Below are 14,950 nucleotides of genomic sequence, written 5' to 3'. Positions count from 1 at the left end.
TTTAGCAACAATATGTGAAGTGTTTTTTTCAAATTAAAGCACCCCAAAATATAGAGACTTAATCTAGCATCCAGAAAAATGGATTGGCATTATAGGTACGTGGAGGCCCTGGGTTGGCGTGGTTTGCGGTTGTGAGGCCAGTTGGACGTACTGCCAAATTCTCTAAAACGACATTGGAGGCAGTTTAATGGTAGCGAAATTATCATTAAATTCTCTGGCAACAGCTCTGTTGGACATTCATTCAGCTCCCTAAAAACTTGAGACATCTGTGGCATTGTGTTGCAAAACCGCACATTTTAGAGTGTAATGATCCTGCTGTTTAATCAGCTTGTTGATATGCCAAACCTGTAAAGTGGATGGATTATGTAGGCAAATTAGAAATTATCACTAACAGGGATGTAAACATATTTGTGCACAACAATTGAGAGAAATAAGGTTTTTGTGTGTATGGAAAATTTCTGGGAGGAGAGCACAATCTCAACGATGTGCAATACAGGGAAGCCATCCTCCTCCCTGTGGTACCCTTCCTGCAGGCTCATCCTGACATGACCCTCCAGCATGACAATGCCACCAGCCATACTGCTCATTCTGTGCGTGATTTCGTGCAAGACAGGAATGTCAGTTCTGCCATGGCCAGCGAAGAGCCCAGATCTCAAATCCATTGAGCACGTCTGGGACCTGTTGCATCGGAGGGTGAGGGCTAGGGCCCCCCCCCCCAGAAATGTCTGGGAACTTGCGGGTGCCTTGGTTGAAGAGTGGGGTAACATCTCACAGCAAGAACTGGCAAATCTGGTGCAGTCTATGAGGAGGAGATGCACTGCAGTACTCAATGCAGCTGGTGGCCACACCAGATACTGACTGTTACTTTTGACCCCCCCTTTGTTCAGGGACACATTATTACATTTGTTAGTCACATGTCTGTGGAACGTGTTCAGTTTATGTCTGTTGTTGAATCTTATGTTCATACAAATATTTACAAATGCTGGAAAAGCCTGCAGGTAGGGTACCACATGAGAGAGGAGGATGTCTTCCCTGTAACGCGCAGCGTTGAGATTACCTGCAATGACAACAAGCTCAGTCAGATGATGCTCCGACACACCGCCCCAGACCATGACGGACCCTCCACTTCCAAATCGATCCCGCTCCGAAGTACAGGCCTCGGTATAACACTTATTCGGTCAACGATAAACACGAATCCAACCACCACCCCTGGTGAGACAAAACCATGACCCGTCAGGGAAGAGCACATTTTGCCAGTCCTGCCTGGTCCAGAGAAGGTGGGTTTGTGCTCATAGGGGTCATTGTTGCTGGTGATGTCTGGTGAGGACCTGCCTTACAATAGGCCGACAAACCCTCAGTCCAGCCTCTCTCAGCCTATTGCGGACAGTCTGAGTCTGATGGAGGGATTGTGTGGTCCTGGTGTAACTCGGGCAGTTGTTGTTGCCATCCTGTACCGGTCCTGCAGGTGTGATGTTCAGATATACCGATCCTGTGTAGGTGTTGTTACACGTGGTCTTCCACTGAGAGGACGATCAGCTGTCCGTCCTGTCTCCCTGTAGCGCTGTCTTAGGCGTCTCACAGTAGAGACATTGCAATTTATTGCCCTGGCCACATCTGCAGTGCTCATGCCTCCTTGCAGCATGCCTTAGGCACATTCACGCAGATGAGCAGGGACCCTGGGTATCTTTATTTTGGTGTTATCCAGAGTCAGTAGAAAGGCCTCTTCAGTGTCCTAAGTTTTCATAACTGTGACCTTAATTGCCTACCGTCTGTAAGCTGTTAGTGTCTTAACAACCGTTCCACAGGTGCATGTTCATTAATTGTTCATGGTTCATTGAACAAGGATGGGAAACAGTGTTTAAACCATTTACAGTGAAGATATTTGGATTTTTACAGATTATCTTTGAAAGACAGGTTCCTGAAAAAGGGACTTTTCTTTTTTTGCTGAGTTTGTGTCATTTGCATATTCCCCTTTCATTCTCCCTCTTTATTTCCCTCCACGTCTCTTTTCCCCTCCCTCGCTTTCCCTCCACCCTTCTTTTCCTCCATCCTCTCTCAGTCTGTCTTTCCTCTGTGCCATTTGCCATGTTGTTGCCAGTCAGTAATGGGCCAAGGTTCATGTGCCCAGCCAGCCTACAGAGAACCAGTTGTCCCTACATTAGCTTAATTTAACACACATTCACCCATAACACACACTCAACAGTGCGACTGGATGCAGTTACATAGGAACAATGCCAAAGTGGATACATACCCAACACCTCACAAACACATTATTTAGTGCTACACAGACTTTTTGCCCAGTCATTGTTTCCATTGAAGACAATTAAGCATACCCATTTTATCAAGTTTTATGTTAAGAAAAAAAAATTGGCCACGTGTGGCAGTTTGTGGTCACAAAGGATTGCAATGTTTGCATGCCATTTTGTGGCAAGGAATTCACATATTGCATGTTACGAACAACAACCCATATACAGTAAATGTGGCCCTGACTCCCTACATAATACACTACTTTTGACCGGAGCCCTATGTTAATAGGGTGCCATTTTGGATGCACACCCTGTAAGTATGTGTGTGGCTCTAATGAGATCCTGCAGTTTACAGTGTTACAACTAAACGTCCTGGCACTCAGTCCTCGGCAGTGTCCCAAATGGCACCCTATTCCCTATTTAGTCCACTACTCGTCAAAAGAGGTGTACTACGTAGAGAATAATGGGACATTTGGGACACAACCCTCATTTGCCCCATTGGTCCATCGACCTGTTTGTTTTATTAAAGTAGATCTGTTAATGAGAGAAATCTTTTTAGCAACACTGATAAAAATTGATTTCGCTCTGAGAGGAGAGCACTAGTCGGTGATGAGTCCAGCAGCATATTGACCTGATGATACATCTATTGGCGGACCCATATTGGCATGTCCTCCCTTGGTGCCCATGAATCAGGTTAGAGGGGGGGATCCTGTTATGGATATTTTACATAAGGAATCACTGGTCCCTAATTAATTTATTAATTTCACTAATTTAACTATACTTGGAGGCAGTCAAAAGAGCTTCTTCAAAATACTAGCTTGCAAACAAATAAATATATATTGCTTAAAATTCTATGAAATGTACACAGACTATGTCATAGTATTTAATAACAGATAGTTGCCAAGAGGCAGCTGGTCAATATTTAACGAGGGCTTAAGAATATCCATATTCATTGTCCCACTACCTATCCTATCCATTCACAGTCCTATTCAATATAACATCAGTGTGCAAAGCAAAAACATCCTCTTGAACCTGAGAGCATCAGATGTGAACACCAATACGACACAACCATCTGGTTCTAACTCCGCTACTTACTCCCGTCTAAAGTTTCGCAAAACAAATCAACTGCCCCCTATCAACCCATGCTTAGAGAAATTACAGCGGCCCGTTTATGCAGCAGAGCAGCAGAGTGCTTGGAATGGGGGTATCGTTTTCTCCTCTAAATCGACCCGTTTGGCCATCATGACACAGCGCGTGGAACCTGAGAATGTGTGTGGGTGTGTGTGTAGGCAGAGAGACGGACTCACCAGCCGAAACAGAAGAGAGCAAAGTAGAATCCCAGTAGCGTGGCCACCACATGTCTGACAAAGGGACTGGTCTTACCGGGATGGAGATAGAGACGGAACCCGAAGGCTGTCAACAGGGCAAACAGCTGGCACACAACAAAGTTCACCTGGAGAAAAGAGAGGGGGGTGGAGAAAGGAGAGAGAAGGATAGAAGGAGAGAGAGAGATGCACAAATTGTTATTGTGGATGGCATGTGTTATTTTTCAGGACCATAATGTAGTTGTATAAAGTCTTAACCAGAGAGATGAGGCACACAGCCGGGAATTTGGGATTCATTTAAAGCCCCTTCAGATGATAAGATCAGAAATCCAATGTTAACCGTGTGTGTTCCATTGACTTGCAGCAAATTATAGTGAAGATAATACATTCACGGAGATGTCTGAACAATGCAGATCCTTTTATATTCCGATCAACAAAACTGGTGCCAGAGATATGACGACATAGACTGGGGTCCAGTGTGGCTTAGTTGGTAGAGCATGGGGCTTGCAACGCCAGGTTTGTGGGTTTGATTCCCATAGCGTATGAAGATGTATGCACTCACTACTACTGTAGGTTGCTCTGGATGAGACCATTTGCTAAATGACAAAATTGTAAATGTCCCAAATGGTAGCTCGATTCTCCATTGGGCCCTGGGTAAAGGTAGTGCACTATAGGGAACAGGCAAAATAGTTCCATTTTGGACTCAGGCAGTGGTTACCTTGCAAGATTAAGCGTCTTGCTTACAGCAGAGACAATCAATCCACTACTTTATATCAAAGGAGTGCCTTTGATTTTTTCCGGCCTGCGCAGTTCGGCGAGAGATGATCGTTAACCCCCCCAATGACGTGTTTCTGCGCATGAGCTTAGCTTGTCAACGTCACCTATAAGTGTGATCGGGGATATCTTATTGGAGAAGCAGTGTCTGCCTTCACACTGTACTGTCTTTACGCAGCCAACTAAAGGCAGCTACTTCATGGGAACAAATCCATTGTGATTGAACTGTAATGTTACGAGCTACAGAGGCCAGATAGCTAGAGTGGTAAAGCATTTAGTGCTGTTTGCATTGAGCTGCACTTATTACCACCCCATTCGTTTCATATGAAGTGTGTTGGACTGCCTTGCTAACCTAATAAGCTAGTGTACATTATCAAACCTAACAAACTTTAGCGAGACTTAAAGGATGATTTAAAAAATATATTTTTTTTTTAACTATTATGCAGTTTTATTTTTTTAGTTAGAACAAGTATGATGAAAATGGTGGACTAGACAGGAAAAAGTGCCCTATTTTATTTTTTTCTTGTCACTCCTGTCGGCTCCCCCACGTGGAGGTCCGTGCTCTCTAATTGGCTAAAAGTCGAGTTGTCCGCCACTGCCGAGCATTAGAATTCTACAAGCAGAAACGGCAGTTTCGTTGGTACCAGGTCGGTACGTCTTTTGTTCTATCAAGGGAAGGAACGGCCTGCTACCGTATCGGCAATCAGATTCTCTACGTGTTTCCTGCTTAAAGTTTGGAAAGAGCGGACCTTGTGCACTTCTGGTAATACCGTGTACCTCGGTATGGTACGAAGGTAGGAAAATCTGGATACTGCCCAACCTTACATTATAGCCTGGTTGAACCATACTGAATGTGCAGCGACCATAGTCTAACGGTAACACTCCTGGCTACGACTCATGTACACTCCTCACACCACCGGATACCGGGGTTCAATTACCAACTCCAATCCTTCAATCTGATTCTCCAACCCATCTGTATCCCCTCTGTCATTTCAGGACTGTCGAAATACACCACAAACAAATTTAAAACAGACTAAACACTGTTTCACTTGGTGAGTGCAGCTCTCAGTCAGGTTTAACCAGGCTACCGCACAAGGATAACAGGGAAAAATGTAGGCTAAACGACAGGAAGCAGAATGAGGTGTGACTCAAAGGTTACATCCCAAATGGCACACTATTCTCTATTTAGTGCACTACTCTGGTTTCTGGGCAAAAGTTGTGAAATAAATGCAAACGGGTGCCATTTGGGACGCATCCAAAGCAAGGGCATGGCCGGTAGCGCTGGGCTACCCAAGATGCCCTGTGACCCAGATAAAACTGCTGTTCTGTTAGCATATGCCATAATGCCAAGAGCCAAGTGGAGCCACAGTAATACAGCGCTTGAGTCTGGACTGAACAGAGCTAAAGGGCCTCACACCAAACACACACACATAGGGACACAAGCTCAAACACACACACACACACACACACACACTTAAGCAGAGCTCTTGGGCCGGTGTGAGTTGAATACTGATGAGCTGGCAGGGATGCAAGAGGGGACAACCCATGCTCTCCCTCTCTCTCGGGTCAAATGTCACTATAGTGGGAGGCGGTCCAGCTCAGGGTCAGACAGCCCGCACCCTCTGCCGCAGGGCATCATCACCCCTCTCAAAGTCAATCCCCTCATCTGTAGCTCTGCTACCCTTCCCGTCTGCCATTGGTCCTAATGGCACCCTATTCCCTATATAGTGCGCTACTTTTTACCGTGTGCGATGGGAATAGGGTACAATTTGGGACACAGACAGAGAGGCTGGCCCTGGTTTAAGGACAGCACATCTGTCAACTCACCCCATGCCAGGGTGAGTCGATCTGCTGCCTATCAAAGACAATGAGAGTCTGGGGCATTCCTCTCAACCAAATAACAGAAAGGCCCGCGTCAAACGGTGAGGCAGTGATACAGGTAGGGAAGAACATGCTTTCAAATACCATATTAGACTCATGGCTTGAGTCATGATTTAAAGGTCGAATGCAGCTGTTGTTATCTCAATATCAAATCATTTATTGGTAACAATAAAGTATCTTTCTGTTTTAAATTTAAAATGGTCAAAAAGGATGAAATAAGTGACTTCTTAGAAAATTTTCTTTTGCAATAAATACTTTTGCTGGGAGTGCTAAGAGGGGCTAATTGTAGGAATGTAATGGGAGAGATGAGTAACCTGAAAATGAGCTGTTGTTGTCTTTATTGGTCTATTAACTTACACGGCTTGGTGATGTCACCAGGTGGTCCAAAAAGTCCATCCAGCCAAGCAAGCTGAAAATTCAGGCACTTTTCAAACAGCTAAAATACACTAAAATTGCATTATCATAATTTTCACAATATTATTCCAATCTCAGTGTGGAAATATATAAAAACACAAGAAAATCTAGTTTTACTGCACTGCCCCTTTAAATTATTTATCACCTCAGTTTTCTACAAAGCTTACTTCATCATTCAGGCTCATTTCTATGTATGTCTGAAGTGCCTTTCAAAACTGTAAGATCGTATTTTACAACTTAGCTAGCCATGTTGGCAATAGAATAAGCTTTAAAATGATCCCCACCTGACCCAGATTGCGACTTATAAATGGACCTTTTTGGATTGTGTAAACAACAGTAATTGTGTGATGGTGCGGACACAGGGCTGTGTTCCAAACAAACAAAAAAACGACAAGTGTACTTGATTCAGTTCGTCAATTGGAAAAGCTAGGAGAGCTAAACAAAGCACATTACACCTTGATCACACCTACAGTGTCATTGCGTAAAATAGCACGCAGCATCATCTGGATACATGTGCAACAAAAAGTTCAACATTCACCTTCTACCATTTCTGTCAAGCGGTCCACTCATAAAATTTGATGCATATGTTGGATAAATCCAACCTCTGCGCCACACAGAACGCACTGCAACTGCCTCTGCAACGCCATGCTGCAAAGCAAACACGGCATTCCATTGGAAATGAATGTACTTCTGGTGTGCCAATATGTAACGACGCTGTAGGTGCGATGGAGGCGTTTATATTGAAGGCTCTTTCCTTCAGTCACATTTTTTTATTGAAATTACTTCTGAACTGTGCATAGTTTGAAGAGCCGTGTGGCCACTCGGAGACGCCAGTTGGACCTCTTACTCAAACTCTTGAAAACTGGTTCTCTTCTCTCCAGAAAACCAAATCATATTTAAAAGGTATTTGAATCTATGCAAGTTATTTTGAAACCAAATATTTGACGAAGAACCAAAAACTGCAAACGTTAGTTGAATTAGTCTAAATATGTGATCATAAGCACATGGTTTGGAGGGCTCATGGATATGAATCTTAAATATAGCCTACAGCCTAGAATTAAATACATGAGGGGCATGGAATCACCTCAACATTAGAGTAGACCACTTTCGCAGCTTCAAAATGACTAACAAATATATTTTCATAATGAGTGAGACATAATACTGCAACACTTGACAAAGTTCTTATACATGTGTAGTAAGATAGCAATATTGTTACATAGGACTTTGGAAATTGCCTTAGCATTGCATAATAATGGAGTTATTAAGTAAGTGAAATAAGGAACAGTAACCACTCGTGTGCAATAGTTACAAAAACTCAGCAAATTCCTATGCAATTCAAATGCAATTATCGAAGTATTAAGTAACAACATGCTAATAAAATGTTTCTCCAAAATAAGTGTTTTATTATACATTTTTTTATTTAGCCTTTATTTAACTAGGCAAGTTAGTTAAGACCAAATTCTTATTTACAATGACAGCCTACCGGGGAACAGTGGGTTAACTGCCTTGTTCAGGGGCTGAATGACAGATTTTTACCTTGTCAGCTCAGGGATTCAATCCAGCAACCTTTCGGTTGCACTATAACTACTAGGCTACCTCCCTCCCCGTTGTTACACAGGCACAAGAACAGTTTAATGTTACGCGTTGACTGAGAATGCTAACAGTAACAAACTATGGCTTTAAGTGTCGAAAGGAAACTGTCTTCTTGAATCAACTACTGCCAAGGTAGGAGGAAAATCACGTTAGTTTGTAGTCTGAGTAACCTATCCCTTTAAAATGACAGTATAGTGTGTGTATGAAAGAAGAACACTTACACTCAGATGGACACTTTTTCTTTGCAAAGCATCCAACATGCTGTTTTCAATGTCTGCAAATGGCTTTGAATACCTCAGCATCCTTTTCAGTGGTATGTTGAGAGTCATGCAGTAGTTGAGCGTCACAATTTATTTATACTTACATGTACAAAATATAATTGGTTAATTGGTTTGACTTGATTATGCACAAAAGCATTATGCACAAAGCATTATGCACACCTTGAGCAAAATCTGTATTCAAATAGTTTTGAAAAGTAGTCACTTTCTAAAATCTGTATTTAAATAGTTGTAGTCACCTCCAAAATAACTATTTTGTTCCCCTGCCTTATTCTAAAATTGATTAAAATTATATTTTTTTCCCTCATCAATCTACATACAATACCCCATAATGACAAAGCAAAAACAAAACATTTTTTTGCCAAATGTATTTATATATATAAATTACATAAGTATTCAGACCATTTACTCAGTACTTTGTTGAAGCACTCCTGGCAGCGATTACAGCCTACTTCTTAGGTGTGACGCTATAAGCTTGGCACACCTGTATTTGGGGCGTTTCTCCCATTCTTCTCTGCAGATCTTTTAAAGCTCTGTCAGGGTGGATGGGGACCGTCGCTGCACAGCTATTTTCAGGTCTCCACAGATGTTCGATCAGTTTTAAAAAGTCTGGGCTCTGGCTGGGCCACTCAAGGACATTCAGAGACTTGTCCTTAAGCCACTCCTGCGTTGTCTTGGCTGTGCGCTTAGGGTCGTTGTTCTGTTGGAAGGTGAGTCGTCGCCCAAGTCTGAGGTCCTGAGCGCTCTGGAGCACGTTTTCATCAAGGATCTCTCTGTACTCCGCTCCGTTCATCTTTCCCTCGATCCTGACTAGTCTCACTGTCACTGCCGCTGAAAAACATCCCCACAGCATGATGCTGTCACCACCATGCTTCAACCTTAGGGACGGTGCCTGGTTTTCTCCAGACGTGATGCTTGGCATTCGGGCCAAAGAATTCGATATTGGTTTCATCAGACCAGACAATCTTGTTTCTCATGGTCTGAGAATCTTTAGGTACTTTTTGGCAAACTCCAAGTGGTCTGTCATGTGCCTTTTACTGAGGGGTGGCTTCCGTCTGGCCACCATACCATAAAGGCCTGATTGGTGGAGTGCTGCAGAGATGGTTGTCCTCCTGGAAGTTTCTCCCATCTCCACAGAGGAACTCTGGAGCTCTGTCAGAGCGGCCATCGGGTTCTTGGTCACGTTCTTGGTCCAAACTTCTTTAATTTAAGAATGATGGAGGCCACTGTTCTTGGGGAACTTCAATGCTGCAGACATTTTTTGGTACCCTTCCCCAGATCTGTGCTTCAACACAATCCTGTCTCGGAGCTCTACGGACAATTCCTTCAACCTTATGGCTTGGTTTTTGCTCTGACATGCACTGTCAACTGTGGGACCTTATAGAAACAGGCGGTTTGCCGATGTCAACGTTGGGAACAATGTGCCCCATGGTGGCGGAAGAGTTATGGTATGGGCAGGCATAAGCTACAGACAGCAAACATTTTATGAATGGTAATTTGAATGCACAGAGATACCGTGACGAGATCCTGAGGCCAACTGTCGTGTCGCCGGCATCTCATGTTTCAGCATGATAACGCACAGCCCCATGGCGCAAGGATCTGTACACAATTCCTGGAATCTGAAAATGTCCCAGTTCTTCCACAGCCTGCATACTCACCAGACATCTAACCCATTGAGCATATTTTAGAATGCTCAGGATCGACGTTTACGACAGTGTGTTCCAGTTCCCGCCAATATCCAGCAACTTCTCACAGCCATTGAGGAGGAGTGGGACAACATTCCACAGGCCACAATCAACAGCCTGATCAACTCTGTGCGAAGGAGATGTCGCGCTGCATGATGGTGGTCACACCAGATACAGACTGGTTCTCTGATTTACGCCCCTACCTTTTTAAAATATTATCTGTGACCAACAAATGCATATCTGTATTCCCAGTCATATGAAATTGTTGCATGTTGAGTTTATATTTTTGTTCAGTATAGATCCAGATGAGGTTTAGGGTTGAGCAAATTATTTGTCCCAAAAATTATGCTTTTAGTTTGAGATATTTATAGCACTAGCCTTTTGCTAGTTACCCATTCTAAAAACTGACTGGAGCACTATGTTAAATGTGTCAGTTATTTATTGTAATGCTGCAGCCAAAGTGTATACTGTGGATTCGTCAGGGTACATGGTCACACAAGCTTTATTTAAAGGACAGTGGATGGTCATTAGTAAGCACAGAAAACAATAATGGCCCAAGCCGACTGCCCTGCGGTACACCACTCACCTGAATTTGCATATTTTTTTATTTAACTAGGCAAGTCAGTTAAGAACAAATTCTTATTTACATTGACGGCCTACCAAAAGGCAAAAAACCTCCTGCGGGGATGGGGGTTGGGATTTAAAAATAATAATAAATAAAATTAAAATATAGGACAAAACACACATCACGTCAAGAGAGACAACACTACATAAAGAGAGACCTAAGACGACAACATAATATGGCAGCAACACATTACAACACAGTAAGGTAGCAACACAACATGACATCAACATGGTAGCAACACAACATGGCAGCAGCACAATACATAGTACAATCATTATTGGGCACAGACAACAGCACAAAGGGCAAGAAGGTAGAGACAACAATACAGTATGCCAAGCCGCCAGTCAGTAAGAGTTTCCATGAGTCTTTGAATGAAGAGATGGAGACAAAACTGTCCAGTTTTAGTGTTGTTGCAGCTCGTTCCAGTCGCTAGCTGCAGCGAACTGAAAAGACGAGTGACAGAGGGATGTGTGCGCTTTTGGGGTGTTGTATGTGGAAGATGAGGGCTGCAGTAGATATCTCAGATAGGGGGGAGTGAGGTCTAAGAGGGTTTTATAAATAAGCAACAACCAGTAGGACTTGCGACAGGTTAGAGGCTTCCATTAAAGAAAACCCTCTGTTCTTGTCACGCCTTGGTCTTAGTATTTTGTGTTTTAGTTTATTAGTTAGTCAGACCAGGGTGTGACATGGGTTTATTATGTATTGTATTTTCGTATCGGGGTTTGTAGTATTTGGGATTGTAGTTGATTAGGGGTGTGTGTGTTTAATAGGTTTGGCTGCCTGAGGCGGTTCTCAATCAGAGTCAGGTGATTCTCGTTGTCTCTGATTGGGAACCGTATTTAGGTAGCCTGGTTTCCGCTTTGTATTTCGTGGGTGATTGTTCCTGTCTCTATGTTAGTTTCACCAGTCAGGCTGTAATAGGTTTCACGTTCCGTTTGTTGTTTTTTGTATTTATTAAGTTATTTCATGTATAGTTCGTTTGTTTGTTTTCACATTAAATATGAGTAACCTACACGCTGCATTTCGGTCCGACTTTCTTTCAACAAAAGAAGAACGCCGTTACAGTTCTATTTAATAGGTAACTGTCCATCCATGATAAGGCAGAGGATGTTAATCCATAACACCTACGTTTTTTCAGCTATGATCAATGATATCAAAGACATAGTCATGAATATGCTTTTTAGAGTATTCCTGTTTGAAATATTACAAATTTGTCCATATCCTTATAGGCCAATTTCCAGAAGTGTAAGGGGTTAATCAACCATGACCACACATTTTCCCCTTTGCCTTTCAGACCATTTTTGGCTTCCTATTGTCTGTCCACTCTGGCCTCCTCTGGTCTCTATGTGTCTCATACTCTTTCCATCTTTCTCTGCTATTTCTCCCTCTGCCTTGTTTCGGTGTTCTCTGTGTGGGTGCTGCCGGTTGTACCTCGCTAACGAGGCTGGCAAGATGTGCATCAGCAGTCTGCATACAGACTTATGTCTCTGCACCATGTCGATGGTTACCACAAAGACCGTCACACAAATCTAATCCCAGTGATTCACTATCTGCAGCACAAATAGCACCCTATTCCCTACATAGTGCACGACTATTGACCAGAGTCCTTGTGCACTATATAGTAAATAGGGGTACATTTGGGACATAACCACTGTTTCGCTTCCGACCGAGAGGGGAAAAGTGGTCATGTGGTGTTTACGTAACAGGAAGCTGACACAATCTGCACGACAATGAGTAGCTACAGCTCTAACATCCTTTGTGATGTCCACCCTATTCCCCTCAGTGCCCTACTTTTGACCAGAGCCCTATGCAGCCCTTTAGAACCATCCCAAAAAATCGTGCCATTAACATCAAGCAACACCTCCAGTAAACTGATTCCAAGAGAGACCACTTGTCCATGAAGAAGTGGCTATAGGACTGGAAGGCAATGTGGCAGAGGAACACGCACGCTCACAAGCACAATCACACATGCACTCACACACACACGCGCGAATGAACACGCATGCTCACAAGCACACTCACAAGCACTCTCACGCTCACACACATGCTCGCAGGTACGCTCAAGCAAGCACACCTACGCAAGCACGCTCACATAAACACGCTCACACACATACACAAAAACAAGCACGCTCACTCACACGCGCACACAAGCACACACATGCTCGCTCACAAGCACTCACACAAGCAAGCAAGCTCACACACGCAAGCACACACACACGCTGTCGCACGCAAGCACACACACACACACAGGAATTGTCAGTGATGTTAAACCAAACCTCCTCATTCCTCTTTCTGATTCCACTGAGAGAAAGAGAGAGAGAGAGAGAGAGAGAGAGAGTGTGTGTGTGTGTCACACAGCCCCATGCATAATCCATGCAAACCACACTTAACAACTCAAAGTCTACTGTACCACTACAGAATGGCTGTCAAATGATATGCATGACCTCAATGTCGTCTTCTTCATGGGATATGGTTGACCTCAATTTATTCTTCATGGGATTTCTGTGATCTTTCCTTCCACATACTCTGGCATCAAAACTGTTTTGCGACGGCACTTTGTTAGGTTCTAATTTTGAGTAAATAACACTGGAGAAGCTTAACCAAGTTTAATTCTTCCCAAAAGGTCGATACAGCTGTAATTCAGACAAAAAAAAACCCCATTTCAGACAAGCACTGATATTTAACCCTTTCTCCTAGGCTGAGTCTCCTCCTCCACAACTGAACAGCCAATGCATCTCTGTTGCTAGACAGAACCTTTAGTGATATCTGTTCTTCCTCACTTCATCTAACCTGACCTCTACCCCAAAGTGCTCACTCCTCCCCAACTCAAGGCTGTCATGGTTATGGATTCCAGACTGTGTCTCTGATGGCTAACAATAACATATCCTGACATCGTGTAAACGTTATACATGACCCTCTCTCCCTCAGTGACATTGTTAGCTTCTAAGATCTCCACCCGTCTCTCCTTATCAATGCCTTCCACATGTAATCGCTTCCCTGCACTCAACACATTCCAAGCTTAGTTGCCCCCACTATATACCTTCCTCCTATAACCCTTCACTTCTGGTGTCGGCCTTCAACCTTAGCACTCCATCAGTGACATGAATAAGTATATTTTCATATTCTCAGAACGCAACAACTTGAAGAAACTTTCAAGGTTCTTGAAATGTTCCGTATTGGCTGACCTTCATGTTTTAAAGTAATGATAGACTGTCGTTTCGCTTTGCCTATTTGAGATGTTCTTGCCATAATATGGACTTGGGTCTTTTACCAAATAGGGCTATCTTCTGTATACAACCCCCTACCTTGTCACAACACAACTGATTGGCTCAAATGCATTAAGAAGGAATGAAATTCCACAAATCAACTTTTAACAAGGCACGCCTGTTAATTGAAATGCATTCCAGGTGACTACCTCATGAAGCTGGTTGAGAGAAGGCCAAGTGTGTGCAAAGCTGTCATCAAGGTAAAGGGTGGCTAATTTGAAGCATCTCAACTATACAATATATTTTGATTTGTTTAACACTTTTTTGGTTACTACATAATTCCACGTGTTATTTCATAGTGTTGATGTCTTTGCTATTATTCTACAATGTATAAAATCGTAAAAATAAATAAAACCTTGAATGAGTAGGTGTGTCCAAACTTTTGACCTGTACTATACACTGCAGATGACAGTCTAATATATGTTGAAATCAGATACTAAATAAATAGGTCGTGCGGGACAAGTCACTAAAGAATCATTTGTGTATCGTTGCACATACAGTAGGGCACTGCACATGGCTCCATACCTTAGTGTAGGGCCCTATGAAATCTGTTTTATTTTTAGCCTGATTCAGTTTTTTTCCCTAGATTCTGTTCTCTGTTTTGTTTTTCTAGGTTTTCGCTCAAACACGAAACAAATTACAGAAATTGTACTAAACTGGATGTTATACGTCCACAACATTGCCAAGTCAGGAAACCACTTTTGAGGTCTGGGAAAATGTAGAAATTTAGATTTGTTTGGGGTGTAGCCTAGTTACCCTTTAATTTCAGTGCGTACCTAGCAAGAGGCTGCTGTTTAGCTGTGTTTTTGTAACGCACATGTGATGTAGAGTTTGCAAAACAAATACCCACTGGATTGATTCAA

The 14,950-nt window shown here is 43.0% G+C and overlaps 1 protein-coding gene across 1 annotated transcript in view; it reads right to left on the bottom strand.

Annotated features, from left to right (window-relative positions):
* mboat2b (membrane bound O-acyltransferase domain containing 2b) overlaps nucleotides 1-14,950 on the bottom strand; it is a 62,786-nt gene that overhangs the window by 17,937 nt on the left and 29,899 nt on the right. Inside the window, exon 2 of the mRNA XM_064990712.1 lies at nucleotides 3,554-3,699. Within this exon, the coding sequence (XP_064846784.1) occupies nucleotides 3,554-3,699 (146 nt within the window). The remainder of the gene's footprint in view (nucleotides 1-3,553; nucleotides 3,700-14,950) is intronic.

Source organism: Oncorhynchus masou, chromosome 16 (assembly GCF_036934945.1).
Source record: "Oncorhynchus masou masou isolate Uvic2021 chromosome 16, UVic_Omas_1.1, whole genome shotgun sequence".
NCBI classification, from domain to species: Eukaryota; Metazoa; Chordata; class Actinopteri; order Salmoniformes; family Salmonidae; genus Oncorhynchus; species Oncorhynchus masou.
Note: the sequence above shows the minus strand (reverse complement) of the source record. Positions and strands in the feature narration are given on the sequence as shown.